Consider the following 26,225-nt stretch of genomic DNA (forward strand, 5'->3'; position numbering starts at 1 on the left):
AGGGTCGAGTCTAAGGTCAGAAGCTCAATTCCATTACCACATTTATGAAAGAGAAGTTTTTTGGTCACAGGCACTCAATCAGCTAGTTAGCTAGTCAGTGGGTGGGTTTCCATCCACCTATTTTTATCCGAATTTTCAAGAATTGCGAAAAAGAAACTGAATGGAAATGCCAGAAATGCAAAAAAAAGTTTTTACGCTTGGAAGGGGTGGTTTTTGAAGCGTATCGAAAAAAGGAACGAATAAGCGACTACAAGACCGGATATACGTTGCATGTTTTGACCGATACTACGTCACACGCACGTTTGTAGTCACAATAAATGGCGGATGATAAAGTAAGATATGTTTGGGGAGACGAGAAACACGATTCTTTTTATAATTAATTAAAAAAAACAATGCGATTTTAGATGGCTTCATTAACATCAGCTCTCAGTGTAACGACACACTTCACTTACATGCGGGAGTGAAGCCAACAAGACAAACTACTTCTGTTCAGTCCGTCAAAAACAAGATTCCCACCTGGAACTCCCCATTGTCCCAAAGTTCTGTCACTGCAACGTCATCTCGCGGCGCATAATCGCAAAAGAAGAGCGGATGGAGACGGGCATAAATCGCATGTCCGTTTTGCGCATTTTCACAAAACTCGCATAAAACTGTCGAAACATTTGGATGGAAACCTGATGAGTAGCACCTTGGCTTGACAGAGGTGCCCACCTGAAATATTCCTTGCAAAAAAAATAAATAAAATAAAATCATCTAACTCCTAACAACATAAACACTCAGCTAAAATTCTTATTTATTGGGGGGCTTGAGCCCATGATGTCCACCTCGTTGCTTTTGTTACCAGTTGTCTTCCCGTCTCTCTGTGTAACAACCCGTTGATGCAGTGGAAGTTTGTGGCATCATCTTCTTTGATGTTTCGCAATCGTGAAGTACTGTTGATCAATTCTTAAAATGTGAAACGCACGATGAAGGGAAACTGTTTAAATACCAATTTTAACTGAACCCATAAATGTATAGGATGCATTTTGTAATACAATTTGTTAGAGGACAAGTTGCACAAAAAGTACTGAAACATTGAACAAATAGCCAATAATAAAGCCAAGTGAGTAGTATATCAGAAGAAAAAAAGCATTTCATATAGCAGGTTTAAAATAAAGTTTATTAATTGCATATTTCAAAGAACGTCAACACACCAATAATAGAATTTACACTCAAATTCTGCATAGGAGACATTACCAAGACAATGTGCGGAAACAAAGCCACCTCCTGCCAACAGACCCCAATTTTAAAGCTGTGTTACGATTTCTCAAGGGGGCGAAGTTGGGCCCGACATACAGAACACACACAGAATTGGGATTGGTCCCGTGATCAAAACACAAAAAGAGTAAGGGTAACATATTTGAGAGGGATGCAGTACCTGCCACAGTATCAAGCTGGTTGGTGCCTTGCTAAACGGTTAGGTTTAATTTTACACTAAGACAGTTGAGTCATACCTTAACGTAATTGTGACTAAAAGGTGCAGGAATCTACAGCCTGAATACGGCAGGGCTGTATCTGAATATGTGTTATCAAGGAACATGCAGTGTGAGTGCTGAGCTTCCAGTGGCTACAAGAACAAAAAACAAACCATTAAAAAAAAAAAAAAAATCACAGTTCATGACATTCAAGTCCTGAGATTCTTTATCCCCTCCATAGCCAGCCAAAGAACAACATGGCCTTGCTTATTAAGTGCTTGTGTGCATCATTTTTACAGTCTGCATCTCTGTCTATCTGCAAAATATGATAATACCCCCACAGGCTGATGATAACGTTACCACGCCAATAGCTCAACAGGGTGACCTTTAAGATAGACGATGCCAATGAGTCTGTTTGCTTCCTGGAAGCAAGGGGCCGTCGTTATCTGGGCGAGAGCGGGAAGGCCGGGCAGGCTGCAGGGCTGCAAGGTGACTGCAAGCTGAAGTGGGATGGAGACAGAGAGCTGGGGGACATCTTCTGCGGGCTGCTGGGTTCTCCGTTCTGGAGTTTCCAGAGCAGCTCTTCATTCTCCATCGACAAACGCTTGTTCACATTGGACTCCTTCTGGAGGGATTCTTGCAGCGCAGCCTGCTCTGTAGACAGTTGCCTGCGAGAGACAAACCCATCAGCTTAGACAACCAACAACACATTTCCGTTAATAAAAATAGGAAACGTATGTTTATAGACGACCATAGTGCATGTTCTGGACTTCTTCATCACGCATTAGCAAGCAGATGAAGTTCAAGTGTAGCTATTTTATCTTGGGCAGATGTTAGCCTTATTATACACATTCATAAATGAGTCAACATTAAAGATGGCCTTTTTGGTCAATTTTGAAATCTTGGGTAATAATAACACTAAACAAGAACAAGTACCTAATAAAAGGTGTGATCAAAAACCTTTGTGATGCTGCATTGATGAAATTAAATCCAATATGTCCCATCGGGGAACAATTATTCGTACCGTATACAGTACAGCCAATAATCCATATCAAACGACAGTATTGATATTTGAGTCAATTCCTAAAGCACATAATTTGGCTGTAAACTCACTCACCTTGAGCGAGCAGCATATCTCTCCATGCGAGCTTTGAGGTCCTCGTTCTCCTGCTGGACCTTCTTAAGGCTCTCGTCTAACTTCACATTTTTCTCAAGCTGGCAGACAAAAGGAAGGGAGCGAACAATGCTATATTTGACACCAGCATGCAGTCCCTCGTCTCGGCTCTCCAGCTTACCAGTTCGTCAATTTCAATCATCATCTTCTTCTGTTGGTGAAGTTGTTTGTTTTTTATATCCAGCACCACCTTCAGGCTTTCCAGCTCTTGCTCCAGGTAAACCGTGTGCGAGTCCTTCTACAGGGAAAGAACAAGAACATTTTGGGACTCCTTAGGATCATAGAAAAACGGCAACAACACTCCAGCAACAATTAATTTTATAAATAATAGAACTTGAGTGCATTAATCTCAACCCCATTACATAATTAGTGATAAACTAGAATATTTGTTTTAGCTTTAACAGGGAGGGCATTTTTGAAATGTTGCCTTTTTTTCCCTGCTACTGTCAGCAATCCTATGGTGGGCGGGGTTTAATGAAGATCCCTTAATTACGTGGCAGAATGCTGAGTGGGTTTTGAATCAATACTGATGCAAAAAAGGCAGACTCGCTTTAACACTGCACTCAGAAGAGATGAAAAATTGGAAAGGGCTGTGTTTTTAGTGAGTTGGCAAGCAGATCATGAGGTCAGTCATTTAAGATGTTTTTTTTTGTGTGGATGGTTTGGTTTATGATTTTCCCACCCGTACAACAACATCGAGATACAGAGACCAGTACCTGACTTTCCGCCAGCTCTCTCCGCTTGTTCTCCTCTGCTTTAAACTTTTCAATCAGGTCAGCGTTTTCCTGAGTCAGCATTTGAATCTGTGCCTGCAGAAAAAAGGCAGACTTTAATGCATGACATGGTGACAGGTTGTCTTGGGGAAAAAAAAAAACTGTCCAACTTACAGAGAGTGCCGCTTCTGAATCCTTCAAACTTACATCCAAACACTCCAGCTGCTGAGTGTAACTTTTCCTGAGCTCTGAAAAAGTTACGAAAGAAAAAAAATCAGTTAAAATAATTAAATACATTGAGCAAGCTGAATATTTAGTATCAAGTTGTAAATAGTGGAAATCCAAAATGACATGAAATGCAGCTCTCCATCACTCACCTTCCAGTGACTGTTCATGTTGTTGTTCAACACATTGCAGCTGTTCTACATGGCTGTGCTCCAATTCCAGCTTCATGGAATCATGACTGACTTCAAGTTGTTCCATCTTTTGGAGAAACATTTCAATTACTAGCTCATCCCAGAGTTGATGTGCATTCACTATTTTTATAATGAGAGCAGCAAACCTGCTTTTCCAGCAGAGCTTTGCACTTGACCGCCTCCTCCTGGTAGCTGAGGTGGACCTTGTCCCACTCGGATTGGTAAAAGGCCCGCAGCCTCTGCTCCAGCTCTTCCAGGTCCTTCTGGTGCTGCTCCTGCAGTCTCCGCATTGCACACTCCAGCGCATCCTGCAAGTCCTGCTTTTCCTTTTCCAGTCGTTCCGATGAATTGGCTGAGCACTCTGCAAAATGGAAATGTCAATTGAGTACACTTACTCTTGATATCCACGATGCCTGGTGAGGTTATGTGGCTTTAAAATGTGTGGCGTTTGCCCAAACTTGGCAAAGCATTTTTTTCCACATTGCAAAAACTGGACCATGGGTAAAAGATTTCAGACAAGGCCCTTTGACCTTGTTATTGTTGCTCTCATGAACATTGTTTAAGCACAGACATTTGTTCTGCTTCTGTCTACGAGTCTCAATGTCTCAGCTGTTTATATTCAACTGTAGTTGCTGAGTGACTAAATCCTTAATGCAGCTTTCATTGAATTGGACCAATGATGGATCCCATCCATCCATATATAATTCACAATAATGTCTGAGAGTCTAATAGTTTAAACTGGTGGGTTACAGAGGAAATCAAAATGACTGTGGGAGTGTGAAGCACCACCTTCGGCAGACTGGAATAACCGTAGCAGATCCAGGAGCAGAAGCAAAGCCAATACTGGGACCAGCTATCAGGCTGTGGCATGTAGAGGCCAAGAAAGTGAATTCCGCAACCATGTGCAACTGTGATCTGGTCATATGAGCCTTTAGTCCAATTCCGCCCCTTGAAACAAACACCATTTGGCTCATATGGTGAATGTGGATCTATTTTATACCAGGACTAAAGTTAGATGTTCTGGCCCACAGTTTCACATGGGATGGACATTTGGGAGCAACAGATAGAGATAGATGCAATGTCTGGCATCATTTTAAGGCAGCGTGGCACTGACTGGATAACAGTGCTGGCTGAGGACATCAATGGATTTTTTTTAGGAGGAATGTGAGGCCTGGAAAGGAAAGTGAACACGAACACTTTCAAACAGTTGTTGCTAGAGTACATGCAACAAGGTCAACTTAAGGTCAGGGTAGCTGACGGACCACTCGACAAAAGAATGTGTTAGATCAGTGCTCAGTATTTAATAGCGGTCATGTGTAAGTCCCGAGGGACTTGAAACAAGGTGTGTGTGTGTGTCTGCATAACAAGCTGAAAATAAGATTAATGGAAATAAATCAATTGGAAGGACTGGTTTTATCAAAAGGGTCAAGTAAGTGGACAGAAAATGGTTTGCAAATATTTGCTTTTTTTAAGGCACATAAATCTTCAAAACATTGATGGCAAAATATTAGACAAATATTAAATTAAATAATTGATTTTCAATTTTACAATGTGTATTTTTGGGGGAATATTTTATTTTACAAAATGTAAAAAAAGATTCCTTTTTTAATTTTTTTTTTTATTTTAAATATTATTATATATGGTGATAGCATTGCATCAGCCCCAAAACACACCAGTCTAATGGGCATCTGCCCTGTACGGCAGATGGCCAGTCCAGCCCTAGGCTTCACTTATTGCCCTTTTCAAAGTACTCACAATGATTAATGGAACATGCTCCTATGGTGGGAAGTAAAAGCTTAATCAAGTATCACTTCAAAACAGTTCCTTGACTCTATGATATAAGTCAGGGCGTTGGCACCATCTTGAAACTTTAAAAAAAGAGCACCAAACCTGTGAATGAGTTGTTTTTTTTCAGTGAACCTTAGCTGAAGACAGGTTCCACAGGGGAAAAAAAATGCAAATATGCGACTTCATGAATTGCATAATGCAAATAAGATGCCGTTCACATCCATTTGTAAATTAACACGGCTACTGTTAACATTTTGAGACTTTTTTTGATAAAACAAACTAAATGAACAAAAAGCTTACTTAATGATTGTTGTGAGATAATTGTTTGATGCTTTGCTTGCACACATACCGCATGTTTTGCTTAAAATTGAAAACGAAGACTGCTCAAAGCAAACAAAGCAAAAAAATTAATTGGAACAAAATAAATGTCTGACTGCTTTTAGGATGACATCGTGGCCTTACTATTATCTGTGTAACAAAAATTTATTTGAATTGGAAAATCTGTTTTGATTTAATTGAACCGACCGAATACCCTATGTATCGAGATACATATTGAATCGTCTTATGAGAGATGGACAACAGGTAATCGGGTTAATGTTGCTGATGATTTGTTTCTTTGAATTGAACTAGAATAGTTTGGGCTATGCAGAGCTCATAACATATCAACATCGAAGCTACAGCTGTACCTTATTGAATCGTAATCCCACTGAATCAAATGCTTCCGCTTGACGTGTACTGTTCTTGACTTGTATCGTACCCCATGTATTGGGATAAGCATCAAGAGATGCACACCCCCATTTACTCCCCATTGTTGGGTTGACAGTTATGAAACTTTTAAGCGTAAGACGAGTGCCATGTATGTGTTTACAATCACCAAGTGCAAGTCCAGGGTCATCTTACCGAGCTCTCCTCGGAGGTTGACCAACTGCTGAGAGAGTTCTCTGCATTGACCCGTGGCTTCATCACGCTGCACACAAGTTAAAACACATCCAACACATGAAATCAAAGAGACAACGGAATTAAATCTGACACAAACATTTAACAGAGTTTAGATCGCTAAATTATTGTAATATTAAAAAAAAGACAATAATGCCATATATTATTAAAAAACAATATGACAAAGTCACAAATGTTCATTGGAATGTTTAATGAATTCAGTTAGCCAGGATATTAGCAAATACAAATACATGACTACAGTTGCTGACAAAAGTAAACATCAGGAATAAGGGGAGGAGAATAAAAGTAAAACTTGATAGACAACTCATGTTCAGAGTTATCTAATTATTTTTGCTGGCACGGTTCCTTGATTAAAGATCAAGTCTGTGAAGCAGCACTTGCTGCGGTGCTTTTTAAGAAGATAAGAGACACGTAACCGTTTAGACACTTAATCTACTCTTCTACTGTGCCAATCGCTAATTGTGATCACAACATGCAACATAACGAATGGCCATAAATCTAAATGTTAAAAAAAATAAAAGCAAAGGTGAACCAAACATCACTCTTCAATACAAAACATACACCAAAGCCTTTCATCTGCCATTTATAACAATGCCTATAAATGAAGCATCTATGGAAGTTACCTGCTTTGCAGCACAGGGAGCATTAAGGCACACTCTGCTGCCTGAACAGCCCATGACATCAGCCTTCGATCCCTGGATACCCCTGCCCCCCACTGGGGTTTGGACACACCAAGTAAGCCAGGACAAACAGCGGTCCAGGTGGACGCACCACCTCCATTTACATCCTCCTGGATTACAAGATGTTGCTCCAGCTGAGCTAACTGACTGCTAAGTGCACTGCTGTATTAAAACAAATACACACACACACAAAGGGGCAGGCTTCCAAGGGAAGAACAGGCTCCACCCTACTGAGGTGAGGTCACTTTAAGACAGCACATGCAAGCAGTCCAAATGGAGCAACCAGATCATTTGTAGACATGATGGAGCAGACCTTAAGATGGGAAGTGACCTTCCCAGGGGGACATGAGGACAGCTTTCATTACTACCATCCCCCACTCTCATCCAACGCCGCATTAAATCATCCGCTAAAGCTCTGCACCACTCCCTCTGTGGACCTCATGTTCATAATTCCACCGTTACACGCCCTTTTTGTACAGTGACACATCAGATGGCCAGTTTCACTTTTTAGCAACTAATCTCAGGCAATAATGATCTGCAGCTGGTTGACCAAGGAATTAGAAGCCAGTTCTCAATTATCCCACTGGATGAGAAAATCGTTCTGTACTGGGAGAAATGCTGACGAAATTTCAAATTGCCAAATTCTGTCTGCTAAGGCTTGATTTCAGTGCATCAAGTTACAGTATCTGGGAAATATTTTGAATGTCAAAGTCAGTAAGAGTCAAGTTATTTGCGTGTTGCCTGTTACTTTCACAGCCAGTTGTCCACAACATTATCACACCATTCAAACAGATGATAAGAAACAATGTGCAGAGCTGGCTAAGTGGTACGGCCACAAGCTCATTTTACCATATCAAGCCAACAGCTGGGGCATTCTCACACTGTGATGGGAAGAGCCATCTATTCTTGGGCCTTTGAATGACCAGTAGTTTCCACTGTGCACTGCCGGCACACAATAACCGTCTCATTTATAAGCATCCTTAGCTTTACAATACTGCATATAGAATTTTAATTAATTACACCATCTTATATTTTGCTAATGGAGCTGATGTCTACTATGTGCTTTGTGTGCTGCAAAAGGGAGTGAGTGAGGGCTGAGGGAAATGACACTGTCTTGCGTTTGTTGATGCAATCAGTTTCACAATCCTGCCAAGCAAAAGAGGAAAATGGTGCAGGGATCAGTGATTGGGTCAAAAGTATCAGCAGAATATATGTTGACCGTTTCAACACAGGGAGCTTCAACAACAATATTGCCACATGTGCTTCCAGTGAACTCTTTGTTGACAACCAATTTGAAGCTCCCTCGTTTTAAGGCTTAAATTGTGCATATTGTTGGCATCTGGTGGAATCCTTGTACTTTTAGCAAAACAGCACGTTTGTTCAACCTTTACATCGAAGACCACAGCCATTTTCAACTCTTTCGATTGGTCCCAAAAAAAAAGCATGCATGTGAACTAACCAAAAGCATATATTCGTCAAACGATATGACTGACACCAGCGATATGGAACTGCAACTATGTAAAATCGTGTCACAAGGGCTCATCCTGCTATCACCTGACAAGGCAGACAAATTAATTTGACAACTAATTAGCATTAAAAACTACATCAAATACATTCAGAAACAGTTTTTCAGTATGTTAAAAGTGTGTGCCTTTCCTATGCTTCTTCTTGGTTCTGCAACACAACCCTTTGTGGTGAAACAAAGTACTAGTGGTGCAGTGTCTTTGTCATGATTTCACAGTTACTTTATAATTAAGTGAATCACAACTGTATATGTACAAAAGCTAAACACAACTTATTAACACAAGAATACAACAAATCACCAAAATTCACATGCACATCTCTACTCATGTCCACTTCAACCTCTGAAAAGATGTAAACAATTGCCACAGTATTTTGGATTTTATGGGTATTGTCCCATTTTTCCTCACTATACAGTTGCACTTTTAAGTTTACTTACCCTAAAGCACAACTTTTTTTTTTAAACAAGCTAAGTTTTATGGAACAGCCATTATTTGTCGTTTTTCTCCCAAATTTAATATTTATTATCATCGTCCAAGAGCGGTGATTTCAAAATTTTGGCCAGGGGTTGTATTAAAGATATTTTAATGATAATTAGCCAACTGCATCAAGAAATTTATTGCTTTTCTAGTGATCATGGGGCTCTTCCCTATCCGAGTGAGAAGGTACCACAATATTTAAAGAAAAGGTTGTTTGAATTCTAAATTCTCTTTCAATTCTCTAGCCTTACTGTATACCTTTGACTCACCTTTAGCATAGTGACCGGACTTTTTGAAAGGAAATGTTACCTATTATATGTTACGGCAACAATACGTAAAGCCCAGGCTACAGACATAGTTTAACGACCAAGTGAATACGCTCATCAGCAATACTTGCTGTTGCACAAGGACATTGATTAAGAAAAGTGGAATCTGAGATTGGCTGATGACCAGTTCAGGGTGTACCCTGCCTACCGCCCACTGACAGCTGGGATCGGCTCCGGCATGGCCCCAGTGAGGATAATCGGTTCGGAAAATGGATGGATGAATCTGATTCATTTAAAAAAAAAATGCTGTATTTTCCTGTTTGAAAGGAAGCACCATTTCATCTTGCATTGACCCATTGATGCTTCCCACAAAGGTTAAGGAAAGGTAGTATAAAAGGTTAGGCCACGACTTTCCAAATATGCCCCTACAGGTTGTTCACTACTTTTCAAGATGAATTTTGGGATACAGTAAGGGCACTAGACAGAGAATAACCTATACAGTACTTGCACTAAACTTTCAAACTGCACTACAAAATGTCTAACTCACTTTATAGGCCACTATATAGTGGATAGCACAAGTGATTCCAAACACAGCCTAGGTCCTGTCTAAGTGCTATTCAGTGTGGCTGTCATCATTGTCTGAATTGGTTATTGATACACTGTACTGTATTTCACACTTTACTATATAAACAGAGATGTAGGACTGCTTATATGCCCCACAAAACTAAAACAAAACCATTAAATACCGCAGAAAATGAATGGATGAGGTCTTTCATGCTTCAAATCCTTCAAGGGGTTGTTTTGACGATTATTCATATCAAAAAGACTGATGATGCACATCAGTTATCAGCTTTAAAGTGAGCCTTGTTTTTTTCTCCTAAAAAAACATGTAAAAAAAGATCAATCTAATTGCAGTGTTTTTTTGTGATTAATGTACCATGAGTGCTTGAGTGATTAATACAATTTGAAAATTCATATTGATCATATCACCACCTATCACTGTTAATCAAATATTTTACTGAATAAAAAAAAAAAAATCTATATTTTTACTATGAAGAATTTAATTCTCTGTGCAGTCAGCAACATAATTAGGGCGTTTTACAACAATTTCTATATATTTTTTTTATCCCTCTTTTGTTGTCTCACACAAGTCAACACAATTACGCTCATGCATATTAAAGAAATAAAAGTAAAAACCAATATGTAACCAGGGATAATAACTGTGTATTTTCCCAAGAAATAATTTTGTTTTGACAGTAATGTAATAAGGAAGAAAGATGATTGAAGCTGAACTGTGTCCTGATCTGTCAGGCCTATTCATAATGGATAGTGGGCAAGAATAAACCCTGGAGGCATTTGCTTCCTGGAAGTCAGTCACATGACACTGCTCGATGCATGATATTCAAACAATGTGTTTAAATATCCATGTTTAAAAGAAAAACTGTTGAGGTGATGAATTGTCTGTACGTATAAATAGCATTTCGGTTGCATTATTGTTATTGTTAGTATTATAGCATTATTATTGTATTATATATTATTTACTTACCGTATAACAGTGTAATTGGCCGTTATTCTCAAAATAATTGTGCATATAATTCTCTTTAATTGTACAATAATTAAAATCCTCCCAAAATGATCATACCTCAGCCAGCGCTTGTTGCAAGACAATAGTCACCGCTTCAAATCTGCAGTTGGAGGCTGCAAGCAGTCCCACAAGATTCTGGATCCTCTGGACATTTCTGTCATCCCGTTGAACATTAAGAGGCACCACATCTGGAGGTCCAATATTATCTTTTGCTTTGGATGTTGAGACTTGCTGTCGGGAACAATTTTTCAGCTTGTTCTTTTCTACTGTAAAAGAAAAAGCATCAAGAGTCGTGATAGTGTTCATCATCATCATCATCAATCCCCCTTCCATGAGCGTAGTACGGTACTGTACATGGTCCGATAATACCCGCCTCAACTCGAAATGGTCTTAAATGATGCGGCAAGCTCCACTGCCAAAGTTGTGGATGGTTCTACAGTCAACATGTGTCCAATCAAGTGCACTGACAATTCCCAGCACTGCTTCACAGATAGCACGGCATTCAAATGGATCCTCTAAATGCAATTAGTTTTCCATTTCCTAATTCAATCCAGAGCTCTGTGGACCTGGTCACCAAGGGCAGCTTGTTCTGCTAGTGCAGTCTAGATTTACATCAGTTTTATAAATAAATTACCCCCCCCCCACGTAATCCAACAAACAAGAGACCTTTGTTTATTAAGAACATTTGTGAGAATAGAAAAACACAAAGTTTGCATTATCAGACTATTATAACATAAACATTATGTTTAAAGTAGCATAAATAATTCACACATTTTGAAAAAAAAAATGTTTTGCAATGTCCGGTTCACCAGGAGGAACCATACACCGTGTTGCGCAACATTGCCGATAAGGCTAAACTGAGACATATCTGGAATACCAGCTTTCACTGAGCAGAATTTATTGTACCAAGAGGGTCTCGTGGGGTACCCACAGCGATGTCAATTTACTCAATCAGTGAGTAGACAATTAGTGATTTAAAACAAACAAACAAACCATAGCTCTATACATTCTGTAGTGTGCTCTGATCTGGACACTTTAACACTAAGTTACAATAACTTTAGATTTACTGCAAAATCAAACAAATTTCATCCATATAGCATAAAGCCAACTACATTAAGTACCATTCATGTAAAAAGAAATCCAGGCATCGTGGTCTGAGTTGATTGCTCACCCAAGCACAGGAAAAATGGAGGAACGCTATTAATAACATGAACGCTTGAGTGTCAATGCTAAAACCAGACCAAACAAAATGCCTATACAGTAAAAAGCAACATGATTGTTGTTTGCAAAGCTGTCAAATAAGGCATATAATACAAATATGAAAAATAAATACAGCATATAATAATTTATACTAATATAAAGTAATTGTGATTGGTAGAGCAGATTAAAGCTCAATAGAATTCTTTGTTTGATGGGAAATGCTGTTCGAATTTAAAATCTAGAGACATTGGATGAACTTGATCTGACGTTTATAGTTCTTGTTGCCTGTCAGCAAATCGGTTTACTTGAATGAGATTGCCCTCTGCTGTCTGTACAAGAACCATCACTTTCAAACATCTGCAATTAGCTTGAATCTATGTTCATATACACTGAGCTTTTGCAGTGTAATGTGATGAGGAAATGGGAAATTATAACATTTTCCAGAATCAACTATATTCCTGGAAAATTAGCTCCTATTAAAATAATATGAGAGGTAATGTTATGTTACATGTGTTTAGTTAACATTTTACTTGTATCCAAGATAATAGATGGGCAACAACTCCATTTAAAGCATTCAAGCTTTCAGTTGTTGGAGTAAGTGGACAAAATGCTTCGGAATGGACAAAGACAGTTACAGAATGGTACTTCTTCAGCGCATTCGGAATTATTCAAACAATAATTAGTCATTTTCCACCGTATTGTAACTTTTGTGCAGCTGGTTGTCACAGCAGCTGCGTGCAGTGTAGAATTAGGGACTTTTCAAGAAGAAAAAAAAATCTGCAAGTTGTTACAGACTGCTCCTTTTGCTCTGACAATAGATGTCAAAAAGAAAAAGGAGAAAAAAAACAGTTACTGTGGTGTTTTTGTTGGCATGTAAGGAGATATCACAGCATTGAACTGGTGATGAGTTGTTCTGTTCGTCACGTCATAATCACTTACTTTGAGTTCTTTGTTAGCACAATGAAAGAAAATTCAGTTCAGTCATCCTCATTTACGTTACATGGGACGCTATGTTTGTTCACTACTACATCAGATTTGTGAGATTTCTAAGCCAAATTATAGTAGTAGTGTCATTTGTTTAGATAAGTTAATGATAAGAATTAACTAAATTTCCTTATACGTATTTTCAAAAATCTAAATGGCAATTAAAGCATTCAACTTTTATGGGAAACCAACTAGTTTTCCTACAGTGCTGATATACAGTCACTGTGAGGTTCAACGTAAAGCCCAAAATAACCTTGCCTCATTTCAGGCTCAAACAAGATAAATTGGTCTTCCTTCTCTATGTGGCCAAAAAGGTCCCTTTTCTCTCTCTCCGTTTCTGTGTCTCCCCTTTTCACTCATGCACAAATGTAAAAACCATGCATGGCTATTGAAATGGATGTATAGTGAAAGCCAACATTCTAATCTCATTTGTATCCACTGCCCTGGATGAAATTACGGTGACTGCTGTATTTAAATGAAAGCTGAACCTCCTGCTTAAGAGACAAGTAAACAACCATGCTAAACATAGAGGCACACAGTTTACAACACCAGTCAAGTACTGTAAATAAAACATTAGCAAATTGAGGCCGTATAGCCGAGCCAAAATGAGATGACTAACCTGCTTGGAAAACCACCGTGTTTTTCCAGCATCCTGACAGCAGATGAATGTTTCGGAGTAAGCCTTTTGCTGTCAGACGCACGTGGATGTTTGAGGGTGAGAGCTTTGGTAACCATAACATCTCTCAAAAATCAAGGTAGAATGCCACCGCATACATATATAAGTTTTTGGAGAGAAAAAAAGTTCAATGTTATAAAGTTGGCTAGAAACCCCCCAACCCCAAAAAAGCTGCAAGGCATAAATTGCACCCTCGCCTCCAAAAAAACATCTATGCCATTGAGACATAACAGACAGGAAAAAGTGAAAGCTCCCAGGTCATCATGGTAGAGTCTCCATGTAAGGTCATTCAGCAATATTTCGTATAAGGCCTTGCAAACTGCTGGTAAAGCAAGTCTTCAGTCATTGACCAAAACACTAGCAGCACTGTAGCTCAGGCAGGATGCTAGGGCAGGAAGGTGGGTGGGTGGGTTGGCTGCCTCTCAAGGTTGAGAGTGGCGATGGGAGGAGCAAGCAGGAATACTGGAGCCAATGGGAATTTGATCTAACTCTCCATGCTCTCATGTTCTACCATTTCATCCTGCTTCACTTCTATACTTAAAAGTGCAAACTTGTCACTGTTGGCTGAACTGAAAGCAGCCTTGTAGAGTCACAGTTATACCTAGATAAGATATTTCTCAATGCACTGACCTCTGTTAAAAACTGCTTACCTGGTTTACTTGGTGTTAAACCAACAAATCTAGAAGATGTGCTTCTTTTTAGAGGACCAGGAGTAGAAGTAGTAGCTTCTTTGTTGGTACTTGTAGGCGTGTTTGTTGTGGGTAGAACTGTTAGGGACACAGAAAGACGTTTTAGAGGAAAAACTGAGTCATCAAATAATAACCTTATCCGTGATGCATGGGGCAAAAGTAAAGTTAGATTACACAAATTCCTGACTATATTACAGTATAGTATAGTACAGTATTCTACAGTATAGTATAGTGTAGTGTATTGTGGTGATAGGATGTAAATGATATACTTGGATTTAGGGATTCAGCTGTGAGTGTTTAAGGACACTGTCAGTGAAAGTCCTCTTGTAAAGCTAGAACTGTCAAATTAATCGATTAAACGGCGAGTAATTGATTATCAAATTAAGTGACTAAACGGCAAGTAATTGTTTATCAAATTAATCGACAACTGTTTTAATAATGGAGTAATCATTTAGGAGCCATTTTTTTATTTAAAATCCAAATCCTCTGGTTTCAGCATATCAACAGTAATTGTTCACCGATTTCTGTAGTCAAGACTGATTATCTTCTGGGTTTAATCAAAATAAAACATTTGCGAACATGTTTTCACTTTGGAAAACAATGACTGAACCGGTAACATAGTAGGTACAACATCAACCCCCCCCACCCCCTTTTTATCACTATACAAATTGAAGTACAAAATAAACACCAGTCACTGGTTAGTAAACAGTAATCAGGGGGAAGATGCTTTTGTAATACACTACTGCAAAATTAAAACAAATCAGATTAGTCGATTAGTCAATTGAATAATCGATTGAATAATCAGCACTACTAGACACATTCCAACATGCGCATGTTGATGTTTTTGTAAATAGGTGTGATCTTACTTTGTCCAGTCCACCTTCCAGGGGTTGGTATGACTCTTGCTTTCGTTTTAACAGGGGTTTGTGCAGCTACAGCAGAACCTGTGAGGCAAGCATAGGTAAGCGGTTCAAAACTGGGCATGTGGCAGTATCACAAGACACCCTTGCAATAACAGCAACTTTGCTAAGTGACATTGAATGAGAAGGATTTTCGACAAGTCTTTGCCTTTAAGTGGGTCACTATTAAGACCCTCTCCTCAACATCTTGTTTGCATAAAAAAAAAAGTATCTTATACTTGAAAACAATCAGCAAAGCCTAATTTCATAACACACTAATCACACTTGGACCCTGACAGCCTTACGTAAGACACTGACAGGCTCACCTTGTGTATTTGCTGCACCTTCATTCTGATCACTGTGAATGCTTCCTCTGTTGAGTCTGCTGGATGGCACAGAAGGCTTGCGAGGTAGTCGAGAGGTAGGAGTAGAGGGAGGACTCATGAAAGTGGGACACAGAGTTGCAGGTGGTCGGAATACACTCAGCTGGGGTTTGACACGTGCTGCCGAGGCTGGGTCTCTTGTTCCCCAATTCCTCGGACTCCCTGCTATGAAATGGAATGAGGAAACTGGTTAGGATGGACAGACTGCTTGGTGGTGCATTTCTCAGGACTGAAACACAAAATTTGCTAAAACATATCAATCATCTTTTAATACTGTTTTAATTAATTAATGAAAAAGTTAACCTACTCTATTCTTAAATGACCATACTTAAATAAAACTCACCAATGTTACATACTCCAGACAAAATATAAAATTTACAACAAAAAATATTGCATTGTCAGAATGCATCCTTTTGGAGAGTAGATCGCAACGTTGCTATTAAAACATTGAGATCATATGTGAACAGCAGTGCTGAACTTTCCTGTTCCTTCCCATGTTTTTCCAAGCACCAAAATGAGTTCTACTCACAGGAAAACTCATTTTCCTTCCCTAGGACTGCTCTTAAAATGATGACCAAGGGAAAGATAGGAGGCGGCCGTTTAGACTCATGAGATGACAAGAAACCAGACGTGAGATTATTCTAAAGGACTGTTTCCCTGAAATACAAACTGGTAAATGTCACCCTCTAATGGAGAAGCTACTAAACTTTCCAAAATATTGTAGCGGCAACCAAGTCAAATACTTTATAATTTATACAACACCTTTAAAATGTACCTGCAATTTGATCATTTTACCTGCAGTCATATTCTGCTTAGACTTTGGGGTGCCAACAGACTGAATAGCAGGCCTGTGACTGGCATTGGGAGGTTGCGAAAGATATGTTCCTTTTGGTTGGTTTTGGGATGGCGGTCCTTGGGTTCTGCTCTTTTCCAAAGTGGCTGCTCTTGCTCTGCCAGATTCTGTCTGCAAAGAGGTTGGTGTAAGATTCCCAGCTTTTTTAAACTTCCCGTTAAGACTTATACATCAGACAAACATACAAACTACCTGCAAATTTTCAAATAGAACACAGCCACATCTAGGGAATCCTTTAGGTTCAAGTCTTGACCATTTGCAACTCTCAGTAACAGTTACATTCATATCAACAGTGTATGGATCATTGATTTTGATTGTATGACCAAAATCTACTTACCGCTAGGCTAATTTTATTCAGCACCCAAGGACTCTGGCTTGCAGCAGGTCTTTTAGAGGCCTCAGTCTGCAAAGACAGTTTTCTCTGGGAAGAGTTGTTTGGGGTCGCTGGTTTATTTTGTTTCTCGTGTCTTGAACTTGTAATGCTAGATGAGGACTTTGAAATGGTTTTCTTCTCTTTAGGTGGCTGAAGTGAGGAAGGCAAAGTCTCTGATGAACAATGAGGCCTCGTCTTGACCTGACGCAAAGCTGGGCATAACTTGACCCCAGTTTTGTTTGATGTATCATTTGCAGTTGGTTTCTGACCTTTCTGGAAACTTTTATCAGGGAATTTTTCAAGGGATAATACGCAGAAGGTTCGGCTGCCCTTGGACTGAGCAGGCGAGTGTTCTACTTGGCTTAAAGCATTTTTCTCCGTCTCTGTGCTGGCCTTTCTGCATTGCACTACAGATGATTTCATTGCTGCATTGGATTTGCTACTACTGCATGTTCCATTGCCCACAGTATTCTCAGAAGGGTGTGTGATTGTTAAACCCAAGCGAGCAGCAGTTGGACTGGCTTGTCTGTTTGCTCTTTTTGCAGCAACAGGAACAAATACATTGCCATTCCTTACTTTACTTGGACTAATTATGATAGTTCCTCTAGGATGTTCAGGGCATTTAGTGAGCACAATTGTTTGCAGTCGTTTATGTTGTGGAGATGACCCTGACACTATTTTTTTGTGCACAGTTCTTGTCGCAACTTTAGAGTTTACATTGGTCAAGGCTGACTCCATTTTCTTGATTCTTCTGACAAATGGATGTAGTCCCACAGCACAATGATTTGGAGGCGTGGTAGATGCTGGCTGCTGTTCATTGGGGAATATTGTTGAACTGCTTTCAATGCAAGGGGATTCTAAAAGGGAAGGAAGTATTTGCTTTGCAACGTTTGGTACTGGTGTGGAAGTCTGATTAACGTTATCTATATCCTGTATAATTGACTGAGAAGGCATAACAGTAACACATTTATCTGGTGTAAAGGCTCCAGAGTAATGTGTCAATGGCTCCGATTCAACACAAGCCAACTGTTTATGATCTGAAGATTCTTCACACACAAAGGTCCCCTGAAGAACCCCATGTTTTTCATTTGGCGTAATCATAGCAGATTTAGGCAAACTCAAATTGTCTTCCTCGGAGGTAAGCTCAAGGCTATTAGACAGTGTGAAAGTCATGCCAATGTATGGATGCCCTGAGTTCAAAGTAACTTTTTCACACACATCTGCCAGGGTAGGTCTGGGTGCCATGTTGATGTCAGGTGAGGCGCTGGCCTCTCCATCTCTGTGATCAGTGATACTACTGGAGAAGTTCGGTAGCGATGGAGTCAAGAATACGTCGTCGTACGGACTTTCAGCAGGAGGACACAGATGAATGTCTTTGTGTGGTGCAACAAATTCATTGTAAGACAAGTTAATCGTTGAATTAGACATTGAGAGGTTGTGGCAAGGTCACAGAATCAAGTTCTGAAAATACATCAGTTTAGCAGCACTAATCCAATCAAATGTGCTGATCCTCCATGAACATCTGTAGATGAGAAAAAAATATATTGTTACTTGACATTCTAAATCACCATGAATGCAAAGTCCTACAATGTTCAAAGACTTTTACTTTATTTATACAATAATTCACAACCCAATTCCAATGAAGCCGGGACGTTAACCATCCATCAATTTTAAGCGCTTATGTTAAACAAATAAAAACAGAATACAAATATTTGCAAATCACTATATTTAATTGAATACATTACCAATACTAGACTAAGTGCAGTTTCTGTAGAAATTACGTGGGAATGCTGAAAACTGAATGCTAATAGCTGAATGCTTATGAAGTAAATTGAAAGATAAATTATGTGGGGGAAAAAACAAAGTATTAATTGTAGTTGAAAGATAAATGAATAAAAATACACTTGAACCCGGGAGGCGTGAATTTTTGAAGCAAGCATTTATATGGAAAAGTATTATCTGAAAGTGCCTTCCATTCATTTAGATGGAAAAAGTGGAATAAATGATATCCAATGAAAAAATGAAGGAAAAAAAAACACTCAATAGTGCCACCTAGAAATGCAGTACCCTCCATTCATTTAGATGGAAAAAGTGGAACTAATGATATCCAATAGAAAAATACAAAAAATAATAATTCACTGAATAGCGCCACCTAGGCATGCAGTACCCTCCATTCATTTAAATGAAAAAGTGGAACTATGATAGCCAGCCCGCTACCTCCTGGTTACTGGACAATGCACTTTACCAACTGCACCACTGAGCAGTATCAGAGAGCTGGTAATGATAAGAAGTTGTATGCATTGAAGTGGGCGTGGGAGTTAGAAAAATTTAAATGTCAGTCCAATTGAAAATTAATGGGAAAAGTTGATACGTAACGTTAAATTGTGCCAATACTGTAAGTAATGTGGAATAGACAATAATTACCCCGGAAGGTGTGATTTTTTTGAAGCCGAGTTGATATTCGAACAGTCAGTGTCAATCGGAAATATTATGTGGGAGTTATTGAAGGGAAAAAAATGTGGAGAATAAATGCTTTCAGCATTCCCACAAGATGTTTAGTGTTCAAACTGATATACTTTATTGTTTTTTAGCAAATAGGCTAATCATCCATCCATCCATTTTCTTAACTGCTTGTCCTCACAAGGGTCGCTGGAGCCTATCCCAGCTGGCTTTGGGCAGTAGGCAGGGTACACCCTGAACTGGTTGCCAGTCAATCGCAGGGCACACAGACGAACAACCATCCACACTCACAATCACACCTGTGGACAATTTGGAGTGTTCAATTAGCCTGCCATGCATGTCTTTGGAATGTTAGGCTAATCATCATCTTAGAATTTTATGGCTGCAATACATTCCAAAAAAGCTGGGACAGAGTCATGTTTACCACCGTGTTAACCTCACTTTTCTTTTAACAACATTCAATAAAGGTTTGGGAACTGAGGACGCTAATCGTTGAATTGTAGGTGGAATTCTTTCCCATTCTTGCTTGATGTACAGCTTCAGCTGTTCAACAGTCTGAGGTCTTCTTTGTATTTTATGCTTCATATTGCGTCACACATTTTCAATGCGAGACAGGTCTGGACTGCAGGCAGGCCAGTCTAGTAAGGAGGACAAAAAGTGTCAAAATTAAATAAATGAATACACCAATAATTAAAAAAAATGTGTCATGAAATAATTAAATGTGTCATTTATTAACTAAATATGGAATTAAATAAACCAATAATTAAACAAATGTGTCATGAAATAAATGTGTCATTTATTAATTAAATAAATCAATAATTAAATAAATGTGTCATTAATTAAATAATAGCAAATAGGCTAATCATCCATCCATCCATCCATCCATCCAATAAATAAATAAATATACATACATACATATATATATATATATATATATACATACATACACATATATATATATATATATATACATACATATATATACACATATACATACATATATATATATATATACATACATATATATACATATATACATACATATACATACATATATATACATATATACATACATATATATACACACACATATACACACACACACACACACACAAATAATCATAGGTAATTTCATTAATTAATGACATATTTAATAGCACATTGATTAATTTAATTCCATATTTAATGGTGTATTCATTTATTTAATTTTGGCACTTTTGGTCCTCCATAGTCTAGTCGCCACACTCTTTTTACTAAGCTATGCTGTTCTAACACGTGTACAATGGTATTTGAATGGATTGTGGACGTCTGGGTTAAAGTGTCTGATGTTTTTCATTGTTTTGCTTTCTTTTCTGTAAGCTATGCATTATTAATTTCGGCTAAAATTATATAATATAATATTTTCTCTTTAACCCCCGCAAAGTAATTGTGCCCTTTATGCTTGCAGTTTGTGCTTTGGGATTGTGAATTCACGTCCGATCGGTCCCGATCCAGTTTTTTTCCCCCATTTATAATCCGATATAACAGCCTTATTTTATTTGTATTATTATTTTAATATAAAATAAGGGCAAAAAATATGGAGTCGCTGAGTAATGTTACAACAACATTTTTACTCTGAAAATTCACTAGAATGCACGATGTGTGCAAAAATGGCAATTTTTTTTTCTGGAAAGAAATTGAAAAACTTTTTTTTTTTTATCTAGTAGTACAGTATCTTTGTACAATTCAGTTGAATTTATCATGCAAGTACAATACATTTGCACTTTATCTTTCAGAAATTTTGGTTCTCCAAAAGTTTATTTAGCTCAAAGTTGTATTTCTTCTTTTCTAAGCACAGTGTTAATGTTTAAACTGTGCAAGTTGCTTACAATAATATTAAATATACTTTTTAGGAGTAAAATATCCAATTTTTGATTAACACATAGACCAACTATACTACTATACTATATTGTACATTCTGGTCATGCTTGGGAAGCCAACTATTTTTTTTAGGTGGTACTTGGTGTCGAAAGTTTGAGAACCACTTGCTTAGATGGAAAAGGATGACATGCTGTAATAACCCCGAAAGACAAAGGCTGATGGTTGTAAAATGATGCTTGCAGTCTCAAAAGAGCATCTGCTTGCGCTCATTATAGTCCACCATTGTAACAGTATATGGGTGAACAAATTATTCATGATTTTTTCGGCCCAAAGAAAGTGCTTTGTTTGAGCCACGAGCAACACAACCCTTTACAGGCTCAAGCGGTTTCTAAAATGAGTCTACTGAAATTCAGTAAGTCGCAATTAGCGAACTCTCACTTTTAAGACCAGTCTTGTAAGACAACAAAAGCGCCATTGTGATTCATACCACAGAAGAGCATCATATCACCCCCAGTTCGAGCATGCAGACTGACTGACATCCTTGATTAAGCGTCAACTACACTTTAAGTGAAGTGATATTTAAAAAGTTCTTGCTAAAGCATGTTTTGCTTGGATTTTATACTTTGTTTCATTTGTGAATTCAGGCATAGGGAAGCAGCAAACAACATAAAGATGCAACTTCATCTGACCTTTTGATTATTCTCTGTTTTAGATCATTCAAGTTAAAAATTCCACAGAAAACACAAACACAACAACCCAAATCTGATTGAATGGTAACAGGCAAAAACGAAGCATTATAATTCAAATCCTGCTTTGGCTATAGTTTGTACACACACAACCCTCCCAGGGCCTGCACTTCAGAGATCAATGGACTTCACCCATGCATTCGGAAACAAAAGGACAGGGCACACATTCTGCTTATTTGATCCAGTAATCTTATGTATAAGTGTGAAAAAGCCCTGACGACATCATTTATGGCAACATTTTATCATGATACACGGCACCTTGAAAAATAAACAAATGAAAGAAAATATCACTATACGACTAACTAAAAGGGAATTACTGCTTTTGCAAATAAATAAATAAATAAAAAGTCCTAAATCTGACCAACTGAGCAAGCAGTAGTTATGAGACTCACTTATCAGCAATCGCGCAGACGCAGCTCCCTCCTTGCGTTCAGTCAACTGTGCAAACATAATGTTACATTTTGGCTTAGGGTGCCCTGTGTGCTTAGCTTTTCTCTCTTCGAGGGCCTTTCATCAAGTGACATTTCCTATAACTCTTGGTAGCAGTGCAAGGGTCAAAGTCTATGCCCAGGCCCAAGTTAGCCAAGAAATGAACATGTTAACTCATCCCTGCTGAGCCCAGTGTAGGGGCGTGTAGGGGGAGTAGCCGCAGGCTGCCAGGCTTAAATGGTATTCACTGTTGCTAAGCAGCCAAAGTCTCTCTTATGAGGGGAAGGATCAGGCAGCCTTTTAGAAACGGATAAGTAAAAAGAGGATCGGAATGCAGTGTCACATAGGAATACTGCACAATCCTAAATTCTAGACAGAAAGCAGTTTGCAAGTAATCCTGCTGGTACTCCCTGTAAAATACAATGATCTTACAGTGAAAACGTCACTGACTAATGACTAGCCGAATGTCGAACACACAACTTGACACTTGATCCCAATACTACAGCAGCAGCATGACACCAAAGGCCAAGACTAAGACACTTGCTATTTATGCTTAATCTATACGAGGCCCTTGACAGCCAGGTACTATGGTCTAATCTGGAGAGGAGAGGCATTTAACTCATGGCGCAGAATGCTAAAGAGTCTAGGAAACTGGAGGATTTATTAATAATTCATGCATTTTACTAATTATTTTCCAACTACAGTTGTTGTGACGAGTCATCTAGTAGTAAAACAAGTTTTGTGTTTTAAACACAGAACGAGAGTAAAACCCAGCCACCTAAAAAAACATTTGCTTCTACTTTTCTAAGAGTTTCACAAATTGTCATAAATCAGATTAAGTTGCTTTTGATCTGTTCTAGTTAAAAAATATATATATATATTAAGTCCCTCAGCTACCATGCAAACAGGCTACAATAGCTTCCCCTTGTCTTTGTATAGGTGACTGCAAAGATCAGTATCAGACAGAAAGCCGTTACAAATAGTCCTATATAATCATCCAAACCCAAAATGCAGGGTGACGTGTTAGGAGATTTTAGTCAGTAAAAGGAACAAAGGTGTCCTCTGTAGGGAAAAAAACACTTGACCACCACCGCAGACCCCAAACCCAGAAGTTAACTATGAGCAGAACCAAACAAGCACTGATAGGGAAATATAAGAAGTGCCGGGTGCTCATAGCTGCTACCATGCATCACTAATCGTACTAACCAAACCGTCTCTGGCCATGACAACATTGCCCTGCAGAGTGGACAAATTGTGATGCTACAATTCGACAACATTCAGGTAAGATATAAATTTTGTTCTTACATTTCACACTAAGGGGTGGGCAAACACCCAGCTATTTGTAAACATCAACTCACTTTTCCATCAGATACAGTAGCTTTTCATCATGTATTTTGTGCCATGTTTAAGGTTAAGATCAGGAGGATAAGCTAGACTTGAAATAGAAAGACTAGTAGACCAACACGTGTCCATTTTTTGTCATTTTTTTCTGATTAACCCTAATCAAGTCATACCAGCTCCGCTCCAAATTAATTCCTGTCTTAAGTTAAGATGTGCTACAATGAGGGTTAAAATGTTGTACAAGGTCTGGATTTAATAGCAAAGACATGATGGCAAAGTGGCCAGCATGAACAACTACAACAATGCAATTCAAACATTTCTGGAAATCAAACAGACTATTTCACTTAATTACCTAGTTGTCAGATGCTTACTTTAGCTAAAACAGCACTGAAGTTCCCCAACATTAGCCTCAAGGCTAGGTAGCAGTTAGCATGGTAGAAATCAGCTGCAATTCTAATAATCAAAGAATCTTACATTTCTGGGGTGTATGTATTTCGTACAATACCTCGGTAACAATATATTTTATAAAACTGTTCTAAGAGTACTAAACTAAAATGTTAAGATTAGTTTAATATTGTGTGTACAGCATGATTTTTAAATATTGCTTCGTTATAAAGCTTACCTTAAATGAAGTGCTCAGAACACAGGTTTTGACTGGGTAACTGGTCGGAGTAATCTCATTTTTGCTGATTTGTGAATGCCGCAGTCTCTGTCTTTACCTTTTAACTCCACCTGTAATGTGGCAGCCGAACACCGTACAGTAATTCACCATTTCTTGGCACTGGCTATCAACTCACTCAATAAGCACCGAAGCAAAACACTGTATCAGCCTCCAACATGGCGGCCGCAGGTACATGTTCTAGCAGGTAACCAGTGAGTGCCTGGACAATCATCACGGTCTCTTCTGACCTGAGAGTTTTGAGCGACTCATTAATTGATGTAAGAGGCACTTTTAGTTGAATATCTCACTGCTCACAGTCAAAACAAATCTGATGATTTCTGATGTAATCGGGGGAGTTGAAATCACGAAGGAATTAATTGGTGTACAGTACTTTACTTTTTGCGCAGACACTGGCAGATTGACATTGAGTGAGCATGGGTGACTCCTGTTGTGGTTATTTGCAGTAACGTTAATTTAAAATCACCTGCTTCCACACACGAGATTGCCAACATACATTATGGACGGATTATCCTCCAACAAGTGGTTTCTATGTATAGATAAGCCAACAAATAACTGGTAAATGCTATTGCTACTATAGCCCATAAATCATTCTTTGAGCAAAGGCTACATGACAGCTACGGCTAATTTTAACCTCATTCGTTGTTAAAGCTATAAATGGCAACGACTGACGATTCGCAACGTAAAAAAATTAGGAATTACACAAGTGCCACAATTAACACGCCAGAGGGAGGAATTAGTTCGCCGTCACAAACACGACATCATTGGGTCAATTATCTCAACAGCCTCTAAATAAACAGGAACAAAACTGGCGTCGTAACACCGTTAGCTTTCAGTCACGAAATGTTTGTGTTGGTGAATTTATCATCATTTAAACTACGGACACAGGTAGGATGAGTGACAAGAGCACTCTATCGTCTGTTGATTAAAGGAGTCAATAATTGAGTGCTTTGTAATAAACGTCTTGAAACAAAGCGTACAAAGTGTGTACCTGTCACCGTAGCTTCGAGGCAAAAGGATTCCCTCAATTCTTCAACAATCCTGTTTTAGAGTTTTAGAAATATCAGTTGATCTCTAATTCCCGAATCACGTTCACACATCTCGCACACGTGTGACTCGATTACTTTTTAGTTGCATGAACTTTGACCCTTCTCCATTTAGTTACGTCGATTAAAATACATAATCCTTTCATGACTTTTTATTGATTTTGTCCTAATTTAGTTTTTGTCTGTTTTGAAAATTATTGCTTACATATTAATAGTTTCCAATGTCCGTTTTAATTCATATAAACCTGATAAAAATGGTGGTTTTGGAATCAATCAGTCCGTGACATAATCTCGTTTTTATGCAAATTCATCGACTTGTTACTCTTCTCATATACTAACATATTTATACTTTTACTTTTATGAACAACCTGCCCAGGGGCTACAGGTGGAAATTAGCATTCATGCTATAACCCGGTACCACAAACATCTCTTCTAACTTTTGTCTTGGTGACTGTGTTGTGTGCTGTCCCTGGTCAAATAAATGCATACAATGCCTTATGTTTGTGTAAGGCAAAACATAATCATGTTGTCAATGGCAAAATTGTCGATAAATGAAAATAAATATTTAGTACAT

The 26,225-nt window shown here is 38.5% G+C and overlaps 1 protein-coding gene across 2 annotated transcripts; it reads right to left on the reverse strand.

Annotated features, from left to right (window-relative positions):
• Window positions 1–1,141: 1,141 nt before the first annotated feature.
• mtus1a (microtubule associated tumor suppressor 1a) lies at window positions 1,142–25,747 on the reverse strand. 2 transcript variants are annotated; one of them, XM_077578788.1, is made up of 16 exons: window positions 25,597–25,747; window positions 24,549–24,658; window positions 17,055–18,612; window positions 16,660–16,828; window positions 15,808–16,029; window positions 15,449–15,526; window positions 14,544–14,660; window positions 11,091–11,299; window positions 6,446–6,512; window positions 3,904–4,118; window positions 3,719–3,824; window positions 3,516–3,589; window positions 3,345–3,437; window positions 2,750–2,866; window positions 2,572–2,669; window positions 1,142–2,122 (listed from the first exon to the last, which is right to left on the reverse strand). In XM_077578788.1, the coding sequence occupies exons 3-16, from the start codon at window positions 18,516–18,518 to the stop codon at window positions 1,897–1,899; spliced, it is 3,255 nt and encodes a 1,084-aa protein (XP_077434914.1). In that variant the 5' UTR covers window positions 18,519–18,612; window positions 24,549–24,658; window positions 25,597–25,747; the 3' UTR covers window positions 1,142–1,896. The 2 variants fall into 2 exon arrangements, with proteins under 2 accessions (XP_077434914.1, XP_077434913.1); XM_077578787.1 differs by lacking the exon at window positions 24,549–24,658.
• Window positions 25,748–26,225: the final 478 nt, after the last annotated feature.

This window comes from Vanacampus margaritifer, chromosome 10, assembly GCF_051991255.1.
Source record: "Vanacampus margaritifer isolate UIUO_Vmar chromosome 10, RoL_Vmar_1.0, whole genome shotgun sequence".
In the NCBI taxonomy this organism is placed as follows: Eukaryota; Metazoa; Chordata; class Actinopteri; order Syngnathiformes; family Syngnathidae; genus Vanacampus; species Vanacampus margaritifer.